The sequence below is a fragment of the Lissotriton vulgaris genome, chromosome 2_1, assembly GCF_964263255.1.
Source record: "Lissotriton vulgaris chromosome 2_1, aLisVul1.2, whole genome shotgun sequence".
In the NCBI taxonomy this organism is placed as follows: domain Eukaryota; kingdom Metazoa; phylum Chordata; class Amphibia; order Caudata; family Salamandridae; genus Lissotriton; species Lissotriton vulgaris.
The window spans coordinates 945,109,299-945,127,222 of NC_141687.1; the positions used below are offsets into that span (position 1 = coordinate 945,109,299).

General features: G+C 45.9%; 1 protein-coding gene across 1 annotated transcript in view; it reads right to left on the bottom strand.

Moving 5' to 3' along the window:
* Positions 1–17,924, bottom strand: part of LOC147731447 (angiopoietin-2-like) — a 225,258-nt gene that overhangs the window by 140,142 nt on the left and 67,192 nt on the right. The window contains exons 2-3 of the mRNA XM_086956490.1: positions 13,627–13,782; positions 6,348–6,469 (exon numbers count right to left, since the gene is read on the bottom strand). Of these exons, the coding sequence (XP_086812616.1) occupies positions 6,348–6,469; positions 13,627–13,782 (278 nt within the window). The remainder of the gene's footprint in view (positions 1–6,347; positions 6,470–13,626; positions 13,783–17,924) is intronic.

Here is a 17,924-nt window from a genome sequence, read left to right on the forward strand (position 1 = left end):
ACCTAAGAAGGATATCAATGAAGAGCAGGATGTGAAAGGAACAGTGGTCCGATGCTGAGAGGAAGACTCTTATGGCGGGGGCCATTATTCTTTTGGAAGAAGTCAGTCTCAGTTGATGGACTTTTGATGGAATCTGGAGCAGGTACCATTTAGGCATCGGCCGAGCGGTGAGGATGTATGCGATAGCAGGACTTGGTATGCTGTTTACACTAGAAACTAAGTGTAAGTTTGCCCTTTATATTTTTTAACATTTAAATACTCACCAAAGCAACTTCAATAATCCTGTGGCATTTTGTTTATCAGGCTGGTATGGTTGCTTAGATACAACAAGGAGTATTTTTTCCATGTTTATGGGCAGAGTATGAATTTAAACAGCGCAATCATAATGGGGATTTTCAAGATTGAGAAAGGCAAAGAGATTGCCGAATCTCAATCTTATTATTTGTGGCCTGCAATAAAGGAATGAACAGACACATCCTCGAGTGCAGGGTCTCTTTTGTAATGAAGGGGCAGTGTTAATGTGAAGGCGAAAAGCAGGAGCGTCCACCCGAGCACCACCTGCAGTTTGGTACAAGCCAGCATATCGCAAACTAGTGGAGGAAATATATATATATATAAAACAAATGTTACTTGGACATTATAGTTAGGCTCAGATTACCTGAGCTAACTATAACTTACACCCCCACAATAGACTTCTTATGAGCTCACATATTACATTACTCAAGACACGGTCAATGACATCACTGATGATACCTCAAATGACCTCACTGATGACATCATCTAGTGATGGTGAGTGTTTTCTAAAAGTTACCGAGTGTTAAACATATATACCAAGGTAAGTGGCTGTGTGAGTGCTTGTATGGGTGAGTAAGAGGGTGTGTATGTAGCACATAGAAGAGTTAACGGGTATGTGAGAGACTGTATGTATGAGTGAGTGAGAGAGTTTGTGTGTGAGTTTTTGTATAGGTGAGGAAGTGGGTGTGTCAGTGGATGTTTGAGCAGGTACGTGGCTGTGTGGGTATCTGTAAGAGAGAGAGAGTGGGTGTGTAAGTTGCTATAATAGTGAATGAGGGGTGAATGCGTGGATGTGTGGGTGGGTGTGCAGGTGTCAGTAGCTGTAAATGGTGAAGGCTGCATGAGTAGTGGAATGGGTGACTGAGGAGGTACATCAGTGTATGTATGGGTGAGTGACAGGGTACATGTGTGGCTGGTTAGGTGCATGAATGGTGTGTACATGGGTGTATAGGTGAGTGAGTGGGCGTGTGAGTGGCTGTATGGGTGAGTGAAGGGTGTGTGAATGCTGTATGGGTGAGTAAGTGACTGTGAGAGGTTGTATGGGAGAGTATGTGTTTGTCTCAGTGACTGTATAGGTGAGTACATGTGTTAGTATATGTATGAGTAAGTGAGTGGGTGTGTGAGTAACTGTATGGATGAGTGAGTGGCTATCTTAATGACTGTATGGGTGACTGGGTAGGTGTGTGAGGAGCTGTATGGGTGCCTGATTTACTGTGTGAGAAACTATAGGTGTATGAGTGGATATGTAAGTATTTGCCTGTATGACTGGTTGCGTTAATGGGCATATTGATCAGTGAGTAGGTGCATGAGTGCTTGTATATGTGAGTTAGTGGTTGGGTTAGTGGCTGTGAGGGTGTGTTGATGTCTGAGTGACTCCGTGGATTAGTGAGTAGATGTGTGAGTGTTCATATAGGCCTGTAAATGGGTATGTCAGTGATTTCTAAAAAGGGGGTGTATGAGATATTGTATGGGGTATAAATGGGTCAGTGGCTCTGTGGATGGTGTCACCAGTGATGTCACTTGAGATGTCATCATTGGTGTCATCAGTGATGTCACTGACCATGTCATGAGTGAAGCAATATGTGAGTTCATAAGCAGCGCATTGTTAGCTCAGGTAATTTCTCTGGTTATGTATGAGTGAGATGTCAGCCTAACTATAAATTCTATTTTTAAATTCTATTTCCTAACTATAATGTCTCTGTTAACTTTGGTTTTGTCATTGAATTTCTACATATTTTTTTTATGTATTTCCAAACTGTAATTTGTTGAGGTTTCATTTCTATGAAATGAGCATTGTGCCAGAATGAATCTTACCCTGCAAATTTATCCTAGAAGAGGCCGCTGTTTTGTGCAACACCGCTACCCAAGTGGAGTACTTTCCACTGACTCATTAGTAAGTGTTACCACGTTGGGTAAATGTATAGAGCGTCTCCTACACTACAGCTGCGTAAAGGGCGTTGAGGAAATGTTTCCAATGACCCAACTGAAGTACTTTCTACTGGCTAATTAGTAAGTGCTACCTTGTTTGGTACCTGTATAGTGCATCTCCTACACTACAACTGCATAAAGGATGCACAGATAATGTTTCCAGTGACCTTGTGTGACTGTAACTTTCCCAATGAGATTGTTCCTCAGCAGATAACTTTACAAAGTGGAACTGTAGAGAAATCACACTTGGATGATTTGTACTTTGCAAAAGTAGCTGCTTTTTGGTTTGGTGGAGATGCGATCATATTCCTAGGCATGAGGAACGCACCTCAAAAATTGGCAGAAAAGTGCTGGTGAGGCCTTTTTAGTAAGCTGTCCATCATCCTGGAAAAAGAACGGAAAGACGTTGCATACCGTTAATGTATATGAGGCAGGTCCAAAGGAATGAAGCTTCTAGGCAAGTTACATACTTCTAGTTTTTAAATGTTTAGTGCATGATCTCTGATCTCAGCAGCAGATGGCAAGAAAGATCCCCCTCCTGAGCCGATTTTGGCCCCCGGGACTCCATCCCTCAGGGCCCAACCTTATACCAATGGGGCAGCCCCCTCCAAGGCCTATTTTGGTCCCAGGGACTCCATTCCTGGGGCCTGACCTTTAATTATTTTTTTTCGATTGGGGAAGGAGGCAACGCAGCCCCCTTCCCCCAGCAGATTTCCGCCCTGGGGACCCCACCCCCCCGGCTCGACCTTTAATTGTATTTATTTTTTATAGGGGAGATGGTCCACGTGCCCACCACTCCCTGGCCAGTTTTGGCCACGGGTTCCCCATCCCCCGGGGTCTGGCTAGGTTTCTCTCTGTGCCCCCTGGGCACCCAGTCTGTATTGGGACCACAGGTGGAGCCTGAAGGCCCCCGCAGTACCTGTCGGCTCCCTGGCTCCTGCGGGAGCCAGCATTGCTTTCAGACATAGGGAGCAGCTAAACATGTAGTCCCTGTGCCTGAAAGCAATTCATCTGTTTCCCTGCTCACTTGACAGCTGGCAGAGTAACAGACGAATGCTCCGTTTCCAGCAAGCAGAGCATTTTGTCAGCGCTTGCTTGCTGGGAGTTTGCTGTGACTTGGCAGGAGTGGTAAAGCTTCTGCCAAGCCACAGCAAACAGCTATTTCCCAGGGGTGGCACCCCGGGACTTAGCAGGAGCCGGCCCTGGGAGGTGCTCAGGGCCATCTATGGCTCCAGGATGGTGTTTTGTTGTAGTAGGGTCTGACCAGCTACAAGGAGGTGGCAGTCCCTGGGAAAGAATGGCTGGGAGGGGTGGCTGCGAAGCTCCTTTCCCATTTGAAAAAATACAATTTGGCCCCGGTGAGGTTGTGGTCCCCAGGGCCCGGGGGTCTGTGACGCCCCCTTACAAACTAAACAGCCCTGGGAGACTGGTGGTCCCCAGGGCATGGGGGGGGGTCAAGAGGCCCCCCGATTTATATTACAATAGTCCCAGGGAGGTGGGGGTCCTGAGGGCATAAGGAGAACCGCAAGACAACCACATTTGTCTAAAACATTAATGACCGGATGCCCCGGATACTAGAGCCACCCCGGGGGCTTATTAATAAGAAAGTGTGGTAACCCGTGATTCTCTTTTTGTTTTTTCCAGCCCTCTGAGACCCCCCCCCCCAAAGAGGCCTGGGTTTCAGGGTATTCCTACCCTTCCCCCTTCTCTTTTTTTATGCTTTTATGTGGGACTCAACCTAAGCCAAGTCACAAGATGGCTGCCAACACTTCCTGGATTGAAGTGTTGGCCGGGAATCAAATTTGAGCACGGGGACTGTTGAATCTTAAGAGGATATGCGTCCCTATATATACACATTTGGATTTTCCTTAATATTTCCAAAACTACTGAATGGATTTACACCACATCACAAAAAGGCACTTTCCTGGACCAATATCTAAATTTCTGCCAAATTTGATATCATTCCATTCAGCAGATTGGGCTGTAGCCGTGTCTAAAGGTCCAATGGGAATTATCGTGGGAAATCCACATTTTTTGACAGCCCCCCCACCCCTTTTTTTAGCCCCTGCTTGCTGGATTGCCCTGAAACTTCTCATGCACACAAATGCAATCCATACCCAGCCTAAACCCTAAAAATGCCCACCATAAACCCTTAAAAATATATATGTGTGTATAAATATATATATATATATGTATTCACTGAAAAAAACATAGGTTTCACAATCGTTATAGCTAGGAATTAGCATTTATAAAACCTTTGAAATTCAATAAAAAAAAACATAGGTTTCACACCAGTTATAGTTAGCTAAACATTTTACTCATACAAAACCATTGAAATTCCCACGTTATAGTTAGTTGGACTCACTATAACTTGCGCGCCCGCAATCCACTGCTGATGATGTCACATATTACATCATTCATGACATGGTCAGTGACATCACTGATGACATCACTGATGACATCTCAAATGACATCACTGATACTTAAATCACCCACATAACACAGCAGCTCTTTTTAGAGCTACCCTACCTCTAAGCAATCCAAATTCTTATTTAAAACTAATTTCTTTCACTGTTTTACCCTGTGGTGCGCTCAGGGTGCGCGTACCGGAGAGCGTACATGGGAACGCACCCAGCGCTTACCCCGTGAAAATGAAAAAAAAAAAAATCATTTTTTGCCCTTCAAGGCCCCCCTCAGAAAACCTAGGGGGTCAGGGGGTGTCTACCCTGCCCCCTATTAATCATTTCCCCCTTTTTATTTTCACCTCAGGTGTCTCGATTTTACCGAGGCACAAGATGGCGGACTCTCCGGACTGTTTAGAATGTTGACAGACATCCGACAGCCAATCAGCTTTCCGCTTGCGCACTCCCGTAGCGCGCCGAGTGCGCTCCCCTGTATGCGTACCAGTGAGCGCTCGGAGCGCGCCTATAGATATATATGTGTTTTAGAAGTTAATTTTCGTAAAAACCACTGGAGCAAATTTCACCAAATATAGCAAAGGCACATCTGCGTACCAGTCCCTACAATTTTGCAAAGTTTGGTGTAATTCCGTTCAGCGGTTCGAGCTGTAGCCGTGTCAGAACGTCCTATGGAAAACTGCTTGGGGAAAACACGTTTTGGGACCCCCCTTTTTTCTCAGTCCCCACTTGACGAATCCCCCCGAAACTTCCAGGAAAGGAGCGGAGCAGAACAGGCCAAAATTTTGGAAAATTACACGCAAATTCCTCAACCGGCGCCAAAGTTAGTCCCAATAGAATGTTGCGGATTTCCTATGGTAGCTAGGTCCTAACTATAACTACCTACTGGCGACCGCCAGTAGGTAATATATACGTATTTGCAGCCTGGAGAAAGCCTGCGCCTTGCCGGATTATCCTTGGAATATATATATATATATATATATATATATATATTTTTTTTTCACGGCGAAACACGTTTGTCTTTGGAAGGGGTGACGGGGGTCTGTCAATAAATCTAAAAGTATCCAGCTTCGAGTGCCGTCTGCTTTCTTGGATGTGAGCGAGCGTGTAGCGATATATATATATATATATATATATATATATATATATATATATATTTGTATATATATATATATATATATATATATATATCCAAACCAAAGACTAGAAATCTTACAAAGGCCCATTTCAGGAAGAGTAGCTTTAATCCAAGTACCACTGCATACATACTCCTACTAGTCCAACATGTATATATATATGTATAAATGCTTAATACTTACCTAATGCTTACATTTAAAACGCATATGCCTTTGCCACTCATGCCTTTACAGTGACATTTTTTGTAAAGGGATGCGTGCTAAAGGCATATGCGTTGTAAAATCCTGTGTTGTAATGGTAGTGCGTGGTAGTGGCACTCGTACTGTAACAGCTGCATTGTAAAGGTAATGCATTATAAAGGTAATGCTTCATAACTGATGCATTGTAATGGATGTTTTGCTACTTGCAGTGGCCTCAGGAGCAATACTTTGTGCCCCGGCACTTATTTATTTACAAATTAGGCACTGTTCATAATCCCCCTTGCTTTTTGACTGTTTTGCCACAGTTTCAGTGATTGCTTGTCAATGACCACTCTGGTCGCACTGACAGGTATGGAGGATGAGATGGTACCTGTTCTTGTCCTGCAGTTTGCTGATCTCTTGCGTCTGCATCAGGAGCTGTTTCTCCAGCTTGTTGGTAGAAAGTGAGTTTTCCAGAAGCTGAATCTCCAGTCTGGAGGTCTGGTTCAACACCTGGAGAAAGAAGGAGGTGAGCCATATCAATACAGACCTATGTCAAGTTCTCCCAGAACCTAGAAAATGCTGAATCAACCTTGTAAGGTTTGTGACAATGTCTGGATTTGTAATGCAATTTGGATGAAACACTGCTAGGGAGAACAATATGGGATTGACAATCACTGTGTGACTGGTACAGATGCCTAAAACAACAAAAAACATAGTTTGGGGGATCAACTGGGTGTTCTTGCAAAGGCTTGCGTGACTTCAAGGCCAAACCCGCCAGTATGGGTGAACTATAGAATGGATACAGGTTATATGCTACCGAGTAGGAAAAACTAATTTGACATCAGTATCTTTCACTTTATCCTATTTTCAGACAAAATGCCATCCGCTTCTCTAACAGATTCTAGCTAGTTAACCTTGAGAGGAAGGTTTACACTGACACCTGTAAGATACGTGGATTTATATAGACATAAGAAATCTGTTCTCTTGTCCCTCTCCTATATACCAGAGACAATGTTCCAGGACCTCTATAAGTTCTTGAGCATACTTTTTGCCCTTCCCACCTCAATATACAATTCTTTCCTTGTCAAGAGCACACCGGAACGGCAGCTGACCTCCTCCTTGATCCATTTGGCATCTCACATGTTTCTTGACAATTACCAAACTACTGTGAAGAAAATACTCATCGATTTCAACTGTATCATGAAGTTGGTTACTGGTACCTTGTGTGTTTTCGGGTTTCTCTTGGTCCACTTTTAACTGGAAGAATGTCCTTTGTTTTTAGATCTTACCTCCCAGACCCCTACCAACTGTCTGTAGGAGAAAGCCTCATTTGAACGATATCAAAAACTCAGAATGGGCTTAAAGGTTTATTGTCATTCCCATTTGTTTACTTCTTGATCTATTCCTTACCTTCCTCTTACTGTGTTCGTCCCTCCCCTGGAGCATAGCCTCCTCACCATCCTTTTGATTGGCTGAATTGTATTCTTCCATGAAGTGCGCGTTCTAGTGTTGCACGTCACGTAGGTGACGTGACGTGCTGGCGGCCATGTTGGGCTGCGCGCGCATCGTGGCGAAGAAGCGCGAGAGCCGGCACGAGTAAGACAGGCTCGGCGCTCTTTAGGGAAAATATAAATAAATAAGCGTTAACCTACACTGTGGCTCCAGCGCATTCATTGGGGGACAGACCAACATTACAATGGCGACGAGGGTGGGATAGCAGACCCCCCACACAGCACCGAGGGAAACAGCAGTGCCAAGCAGGACCACAGAGCCAGTCACCCAGAGGAACAAGGGGCCAGGACAAGACAACGCAACCCCACACAAGCACCCTAAAGAGCGTGGCAGAACCCCTAGGAGCTCAGAAGAGCAAGACAGCCAACCTACAGTGAGTAGACCGGCCGGAACCGTGACATAAACCGCGCCAAAGCACGCCACGACCCACAGGACAAGGGGGACCGCGCTGGATACCTCACAAAAGCGGGAGGGGGCTGAGGCAGGTAGTCCCCAACCCCAAGGGAGCAAGGAAGAGCAAGACAACACGCCAGGAAGCCCGAGAGGCCAAGGAAGTGTGCAGCTGACGGCCAAGAGTGAGAAGATGAGCGCGCAAGCCGGATACGCAATGGCGCCGGTGCAGTTCCTAGCCAGACCCGGAGAACCACTCATGAAATGGGAGGACTGGAAGGAATACATTGACAATTTCATCGGAGTCCTAGAGGTCGAAAACGAAGAACAATTTAAACCCACTAGAAAAAAACGCATCTTGCTATTGAACCTAGGCCCAGAAGGCCTGAGGATCTACAAAAGTCTGGTTCCAAAACAGAGAGCGGCCACAGACGATGACGTGTATGCCCACGCGACTGAAGACTTAAATGAACATTTCAGACCGGCGGTATGTGTCTCAGTGGACAGATTCAACTTCCAACAGAGGAAGCAACAGCCAGGAGAGACGGCAGAAGAATACGTGGCGGCACTGAAGAAGCTGGCGTCCTCTTGCAGGTACGCCAACTGGGAGGAAGAGTTCATAAAAGACCAGGTGGTGATGCACACCACGTGCACGGCAGTGCAGGACAAATTATGGGCTAGCGGGGATACTACGCTCAAGGAGGTGCTAGTCATCGTCAAAAGAGCTGAACTAGCACGCCGGTGTGCAGTGGCAACAAGGAAGGAAACAGCGCCTAGTGTCATGGTGAACAAAGTGGACAATGAAGAGCCCCGCAGTGACTACCAGAACAGGAAATCGTCAGAGAAGGGTCAGGGCAAATGGCAAGGCAACACAGGCCCCCCTGGAAAACAAGCGGGAAACAACAGGAAGTCATGTTACAGATGCGGGAGCTGGTCGCACGAGGCGCACGACAGGAAGTGCCCAGCATTTCGCGCCAAATGCATGTATTGCGGAATAATCGGCCATTACGAGAAGGTATGTCGGAAAAAGGCCTCCAAAGGCACCGTGAGGTACGTAGGTCAAGAAGGCGAAAAACAAGAAGACGGAACCGAGGACGAGGTCGTAACGGTACTCTGCATCTATGACGAGATATTGAGTGTGGAGGGCCAAGTTCTGGGTGTTGATGGCAAAAGGACAATGAAACCGGTCCTGGAGATGTCGATAGGAGGAATTACGATCCAGGTGGTGGCAGACACTGGCTCACCCTACACCATCGTCCAGAGAGCGGTATGGGAGGAGAAGTTTGCACCACAGCTGGGCCCTGAACTTGAGAAACTGGACATCCGCCCCGTCACATACAACGGGGACCGCATACCAATGGCGGGATTCAGGCCATTAAACTTTGAATTCAGAGGCCGGTCCGCCTACTGCAAACTCTATGTGTCAGAAAAGGGCCCCTCAGTCCTAGGATGGCTCGACCAGGGCGACTTAGGCATCAAGCTGGATCCGGGAGGTAAAGAGCAAATTCTACTGACGGAACTGGACGCATGGCCAGACCTCAACAAATGGATGAGCGATTATCCTAAAGTTTTCGGGGGCACGGTGGGAAGATTGGAGAAATATGCACACAAAATCATTCTTAAAGAGGATGCGGTGCCGGTGGCCCACAAAGTGAGGAACGTCCCTTTGGCGGTGAGGGAAGAAGTGAAGAATGAACTGCAGGAATTAGAGAGAAAAGGGATCATCGAGCCCATCACGTGTGCTGAGTGGCTGGCGCCACTGGTGGTGGTTAAGGAACCCAGCGGCAAGGTCCGGCTGTGTGTCAACCTGCGCGAACTGAACAAGAACATAGTGGTAGAGAGATTCCCCTTACCCAGAATAGAGGAGATGTTGGCCAGCACCAGGGGGGTCAAATGGTACTCCACCATAGACTTGACCTCAGCCTACCACCAGATTGCCCTACACCCAGAGAGCCGCAAACTCACATCATTCATCACCCCATTCGGGTGTTATCAGTTCCGCCGCATGCCGTTTGGGCTTGCCTCGGCGGCAGCCGTATTCCAGAAACTGATGTATCAATTGTTCAAGGACACATCCGGCGTCCAATACTTCCAGGACGACATTCTGGTGATGGGGCGAGACAGACCCGACCATGACAAGAAACTCGGAAATGTACTAAGGATCCTAGAAAGTAAGGGCCTCACAGCAGAATGGACCAAGTGCCGGATTGGAATGGAGTCGGTGACCTACCTAGGACATGAAATAGGAGTGCGAGGAGTAACTCCGAAGGCAGAGAATGTGAAGGCGATCTGTGAGGCACCCCCACCGTCCAACAAGGAAGAAGTAAGATCATTTATTGGAATGGCGGAGTACTACGGCAAATTTGTACAGCACTTCGCCTCCAAGACCCACCACATGAGGTTACTCACAAGAGAAAAGACTGAATTTCACTGGTCAAAGGAAGCACAAGAGGAGTTTGATATCATCAAGAAGGAAGTGGCAGGAGCAATACCCCTTCAAGGGTACGACCCCCAAGGGAGAACTGTGCTGACCACCGACGCCAGTGATAAGGGACTTGGAGCGGTCCTCATGCAAGACCGAGGGCAAGGAAGATTGGAAACACTAAGCTTTGCATCCCGCACGTTGAGTGACACAGAAAAAAAGTACAGCGTGATCGAAAAGGAAATGCTGGCAGTGGTGTGGGCCACGACTAGGTTCAGACAGTTCCTATGGGGCACAAGGTTCCAATTGAGGACGGACCACAAGCCCCTACTGAAAGTGCTAACATCGAGCGGACATGCCGACGCAACGCCTAGGATCTCCAAAATGACGCTGAAACTGCTTGAATTTAGGTACGACATGGAGTATATTCCAGGGAGCAAGAACAGAGTGGCACACTATTTAAGCAGAGCAGCAGCCATGGAGCCGAGCGAGGAAGATAAAGCGGGAACAGAAGAATGGGTAGCACTCACAGAAGACCAAGAAACAACCATCAGTCATCAGGATTGGAAACAGGCGTACGAGGAAGAACAGGTGCTAGAAGAAGTGAAATCACACGTCACCAAGGGATGGCCTGACAAGAAGCAGACCCGTGGGGAACTCAACCCATATTTTGAAGTCAGGGAAGAACTGTCCATAGACGACCAAGGTGTATTTGTGTATAGGGGAGAGAAAGTCATACCCCCAACCAACATCATCCCCAAACTACTGGACATACTCCATGAAGGACACCTGGGGATCGGTAAGCTTAAATTGAGGGCCAAGCAAAACTACTGGTGGCCAGGAATGGATGTAAGGGCCGAGAGACATGTCAGGGAGTGTCCACGGTGTCAAGGCGCAGATAAGACACTCAAACCACTGCGTCCGGCACTGGGCAAGTTCGACCCCCCGAGAAATTCATGGGAGGAACTGTCCGTAGAAATTCTAGGCCCGATCTTAGACGTGCATGGAGTCCAGAAATACGTCTGTGTCCTAGTGGATCGATATTCAAAGTGGCCGGAATTGAGGATGGACGAAGCGATGGACACAGAGACTATTGTAAAGTTCCTGGCCGACACGTTTGTAAGGGAAGGCATCCCAAAATCCATCCTCAGCGACAATGGCCCCCAATTCAGATCAGAAAAGTGGTCCCAATTCACGCAAAGGAATGGCATCATAGCGAAGCACACTTCCATCTACCTCCCGGCCGGGAACGGTTTGGTGGAGCGCTTCAACAGAGTGGTGATGGGGTCGGTTCAAGCTGCCATCTCAGACAACAAGGACTGGGAAAAGGAGATATGGCACATGGTGTGGGCATATAGGATCACCCCCACAGGGACCGGTTACAGCCCATTCCAGATACTGAGAGGCCGCGAACCATTCACCCAAGACAATCGGGTATGGAAAGAGAAAACAATCATGAGCGAGTGGTCCCCAGCAGTGGTGCGAGCCAACTTGGAGAAAGCCCAAACCGTTTACACCAAACATTATGACAAACGAAGAAACGTGAAGCATACTGGATTGGAGAAAGGGGAATGGGTGCGAGTTAAGCTGGCCACGCTACAAAGGAAAGGAGAGAGCAAATACAGCAAGCCCATGCAGGTGAAGGAAGTAATGGGCAGAGCGGCCTTGCTGAGCGACGGAAATATGTGGTCGCAGGACCGCATGGCGAGATGCAATAAGATTCTATGCTGGAACAATGGTGGAACAGAAGGAGGAGACGAGGAAAGAGGAACCGTCCAACAAGAACATCGGGAGGAAGAACATGATGTAAGAAGAGAACAACAAAAGGCAAAGACTGGCGAAGCCGACCAGGAGCAGGTGGTCGGAGAGGACCTGAGTGGAGGAGATGCAAGCGCGGCTGCGCTAGGAAGTGGAGACAGAAGCGAAGGAGTGGCCGCCACTACCCCGGTAAGACTGACCAGAAGGGGTAGAGCGGTGGTCAAGCCAGCAAGATTCAGAGACTATGACATGAGTGGCGAACTGTAAGTTAAATTGGTTGAGATTGGAAAAAGGGGAGATATGTAGTGCGCGTTCTAGTGTTGCACGTCACGTAGGTGACGTGACGTGCTGGCGGCCATGTTGGGCTGCGCGCGCATCGCGGCGATGAAGCCCGAGAGCCGGCACGAGTAAGACAGGCTCGGCGCTCTTTAGGGAAAATATAAATAAATAAGCGTTAACCTACACTGTGGCTCCAGCGCATTCATTGGGGGACAGACCAACATTACATTCCACTGCTCACATTTATGGAACAATTTTTTTTCTTTTTCTTTTAGCATTCCGTGAGAGTACATGTGTTTTCTAGCTCTCTCTCGTGTTTACTACTTGCCCCCCCAAATACCGTCACCACCATCCACTCAGTGTTACTCCTTCATCCCCCTGCCCAAGCTTGTCCATTGCTTACCCCACCGACCCCTGACTTTATTATTTCTTTCGGGCTGTCTTCTGGTCAGTCTCAAGCACTTCTTTTGCTTCCTTACCTTTACCTAACCCACTCATCATTGCGTCCCTCCATCTTCTTCCCCCAGCTGTTCTTCAAGCTTCATATTGTCTGTAACATTTTTTTATATTAACTTATATTTTGGAGGGCCCGTGAGCTGCCATTTGCTGCTGGGCTCCTCTGCAGTACAAAAAGCACTTTTACACTTGAACAATTTCATTTTTTTAATTTACCAATCCAAATGGCATCCACCATCTTGGATAGATAAGTAATCAATGTGCTCAAATCATTTGTAAGGGACATCTGTGTACAGTGGCGCATGTGTGCGCATAAGTCATCTTGCATGTGCAAGCAAATATCATCTTGCATGAACAATCATATGTCATCTAGCATGACCGTGCATATGTCGAGTTTTTTGTGCTAATGCTATTCAGCATGAACTAAAAGCATTGGCAAAGCCAATAGGTCACAAAGGCGAGACCTATAGTCTTAAATTCTTGCTTTTATTCTGCTGTACACATATTGTATAGCTTAGTGTATAAAAACAAGTGTCCCAGCTGGATTCACTTGTAAAAGGCCAATTATCATATTCAGCGCAGTCACTAAATAAAAAGGTGACACAAATCCAGCGGCAGTAAAGGCAGCTTTAATGGCCCTAAGGAAAGATGGAAGGGTGTTTCCAGAAGATATGCGTAATGATACGCGCCTCCCATTAAATATCGGCCAACATCAGTTGTATTTTATAGGGACATGTAGTGGATAATCAATGCTATAAGACTGGCTGCCCTGACCAATAGAATTAGGTGAGTGAATACTTGGTGGGGCTGACACAGTGGCAAGACGAGTAAGGTAGGCATGGTGGCTAACCTGGGTTTCCACATCCGTGAGCTTGCGTGTCTGCTCTGCAGTCTGGCTCAAAAGGTTACTGCCGATTTCCAACATGGCTGCTGTCTGGTTCTGCACAGCTGTGAACTGGATTTCCGCCATCTCAGTCTTCACGCTGTCCTGGATATAGTTTTCCAGCTAAAAAGACATGGGGAAACATCAAAGATGGAACATAACGTAAATATCAAAATGTTATATAGTAGTTTCTCAAGCAATTATGTACAATTGATACAGAGACAGGTGTGGCTATTTTGCAACCTGTACAATTTGTAAATATTTATGTGACTTTAGGAGTGAATCCATTTCCATTGTGTGACTGAATATAGCATTACCCCTTGATTCTGCTCTCCTTCAGGATGACTGGCTTTTGAGTAGGCCTCTGAAATTTTGTTAGGCTCAAGAAGTTAGCAAATTTTTGTCAGTCAGTCAGTCAAGAACTTTATTTTGGCTGTACAGCCATAAAAGCACATACAATGGTACAATTACATATAGTACAAAAGACAAATAAACAGGATAAAATAAATATCCATAAAACCGAGGGTGAAAATACAAAATCAAGTTTTTACAGTGTTTACCGACCCAGCACCGACAGGTTTCCCTCTTATTAACAACCTACATGTCTATCTTTGACTGGTAATCCATGAGCATAATTTATAAAAAAACATTAAAAACAATTAAGATATATACATTAAAAAGGAGTGAGAAGATAGAGCAGCCTCATAAGCGGAGAATTTCAGAGCAGTATTTCTGGCTGAAAAATTGTGCAACCATGGCTTAGCAGCATAGTTATTGGGTATTCACAATTAAGTTTTATCCAAGTTTTTTTTCTTTAAAATGCCCCTGCGTATGCACCACGTCGCAAATAAAAACCTAGAAGTAGCAAACACAAATAATGGGTATGTTTCATATTTAAGCAACCTAAGAGCCTCGGTGTAGTGCCTAATCCTCACATTTCTACAAAGGTGGAGTACCTATTTAGACCTTGGCGTTTTGTAGGCGGGACAGAAAAGAAGGGCATGGAGTTCTGTTTCTTTGACCATGTCACACCCTGGACAATCAAGTTTTGTTACGCAATCCATTTGCTTGTAAATGCTCGTAACGGGAGCACTCCACGTCTAAATTGGAGGAACAATTTCTTTGCCAGTAATGGTTGTATGCTATCCAGGTTGTATTGCTGTTTGACATCCAGGAACCTGTAAAACAGCCTGCTTGAATTGATGCTCTGGCATAGTTGGGCACATTTATGTTTCCTATAGGCATAAAAAAGGGACTTTTTGGGAATGGAGGGACAGATCTCTTCGGGTGTTGTCCACATATTTGCCCTCCACAATGCTTGGCATGTATTTCTAATGTGGGACAGCCATGGTATATTCCCTGCACCCTGAATAGTCATGACATCCTTCAGTTTCTCCCTATAATTGGCTAGCTCAGGTGTACTCTAGAGGCGGCGCCAGAATAGGAGTGGTCGAGAGGCAATTAGGTCACCAATGGAGCCAATCACCAAGTCTATCCCTAGTGGTGTTAAGGGAGTGCTCATGGGGAGGGCCAACAGCTACTCCATAAAGTGGGGCGGCATCTCGCCCCAACCAGTTACACAGCTGTATTGTGCCTTATGGCAAATATTACTTCACATTAAACGTCATCAGCTGTGCAACTGGTTGAGGCGAGATGCCGCCCCACTTTATAGAGTAGCTGTTGGGCCTCCCCATGAGCACTGTCATTTGGGCATGGCGCCGTAACAGTTTGCATGCGATCTTGTTATAGCTTGGATAAAACAGTTTAACTGCTGAAGTCAATGGTGTGCATCCCTCTTCTATAAATGATGTTAGAGGCCCAACAGTTGCCTGAGGAAGGTGTTGTCTGTCATGGATAATGCATTAGATGTGCAATGACCCCAGAGTTCTGCTCCGTATAGTGACGCTCCCCTTGCCTATGTTTTGTATATTTCTGCGGGGGGCCTGTCACTTTCTGTGTGCAGTTTTTGTATACTTTTATAATGCCCCCTGTAGACTGTGTCAATTTTAGTTTAGCTTTCTTTACTTGGGTCCCCCAATCCATCTTATCATTAAAGTGTAAGGCCCAAGTAATCGAAAATGGAGAACCTCTCTAAGGCCCTGCTTTCCATTTGGGGGTGTAAACAATTGATGGTTATTTTTCATGGAAGACAATGTATTTTGTTTATTGGAGATGTATCTCCAAATCCCTCTTGCTGCAGAACGCACAAAACTCCTCTAATACCCGCTGCATGCCTATGGGAGACTTAGAGAGTAGCAGCGTATCATCCACAAACATTAAGGCTGGGGTTTTAGCGGTTCGCTAGCCTTGGTGAATCTACATCTTTCCCTGCCAGTAGAGTTTCGATTAAGCCATTTAAAAAGAGGGAGACAGGGTCGGTGCTAAAACGCATCCCTATCTGACCCCTTTCTCTACAGGAAAGGGGGCAGTCAATTTACCTCTTTTGCCATATCTTATCCGTGCTTAGGTGTCCTTGTGCAAGCGTTTCAGCTGGTGGCATAAATAGGCTGGTACTCCCATGTCTCGGAGTAGGCCCCAAAGCTGATCACGCTGAACCATGTCAAATGCGGATTTAAGATCCATAAAGGTGAGGTAGAGGCTGCCGACCTCTAAGACCACAGTTTTCCAATGGATCAGTTGCAAGGGGGGCATTCGAGCTAAGACCTGCTATATTCCAGGATAAAATCCGAGTGTTCTGTATTTCGTCTGGGATTACTGTCTGGGTATATGGAATATGCTTGTCCTGTGTTGTAACTTGGTGCATGGTCTTGGCTTGACCGTGATTCCCCACCTCGTTCTGTAGGCTACATTCAGCAACCCTATCTAACTTGCTAGGAGGGGTAGGGGTACTAGTTGTGGCAGTGACTTTACTGATTTTCTCAGAAGCTTGGTTACCCTTCTTTATTCCTCCACGCTTTTGGGACTCAACTCGCTGTATGTTAGTGTGGGTGGGGCTTTTACTGTTAGAATTTAGTCAATCTACCAGGTCCAAGGAGCTATATCTATTACTGACGGGGAAATTTTGCATAATTTGAAATTCTACAAGTTTCACTGGAGCAAAATTTCCCCCAATTTTGTTTTGCATGAGAGCCATTCGAGCAGAAATGAAAAAAGTTTATTTCAAAAGGTTTGTAGATCATTTGTCTTTAAAAGATACCTAACTTGCCCCAGCCTCATTGTGTGGGTTTAAGCAAGGAAAAACACCTGACCTGACGGCCTTTAACATCAGAAAATACATCCCAGGTCTAATTCCCGTGCCAAAACCTATGTCATTGCACAACGTTTAAGACCTGGTAAACAATTACTTCTTGGATGCAAACAGGTAAATATGGATGGGAGCCATTCACACACACAATATGGGGCCTATTCATAAAGTGCATGTTGTAGTACTGCTATTGTACTACAATAGTACTACCCACGTACTACAAAACACTGTTAACTAACCTACGTGCATGGGTCTATACTTCCGCCTATCCTATCTTTTAAGAGTGAAAATCTCTGTCCAACTGTGGAGATCTCTGAAAACATATGGTGATGTTTAAGTAGTAAATGTAGGAGGAACAGGAGAGAGAGGCCGGAAAAAGGGGAATACTTACTACATATGGAAGGGGTTTAGGTAGGTGCAAGAAGGTGTTAAGGGTGGGAGAGGTATAGGTAGGGGCACATATTCCCCTTGCAAAAGACAGTCCCCCAGATGCATCAGGCATCCATTTTGCGATTCCTTATTAGCGAAAAATAAGGAATCGCTAATAAGGAATAGCAAAAGGCAAAAATAGCGAATCCTTAAAATTCCTTTATTGCGAGTCGCAAATTGCGAGTCGCAATTAAGGAATACCTCCCCACTCATTCCTATGGGCCTAGAGGCCCATAGGAATGAATCGGGAGGCATTCTCAATTTTCGAATCGCAATTAGCGAATTGCAAATTGAGAATGCGATTTCAAGGGTGCAGGGGTGTCCAAAGGACACCCTGTTGCTCCCCTGAAATTGATCTGTGCACTTGTGTTGCGCACACACATGCCCTTAGGGCATGTGTGTGCGCAACATGTAACTTTGAAAAATGCACAAAAGTGCATTTTTCAAAGTTTTTTCAAATTACCATGAAGTTGAACTACATGGTAATTTGCCACACCTATTAGCGAAATCGCTAATTTTTTAACTTTGATGCATTGCATTTAAGGAATCTCAATTTGATATTCCTTAAATGCAAGTAATCGCAATTTAGCGAATTCTTAATTTGCGATTTTTGCATTTGGGATGATGCATC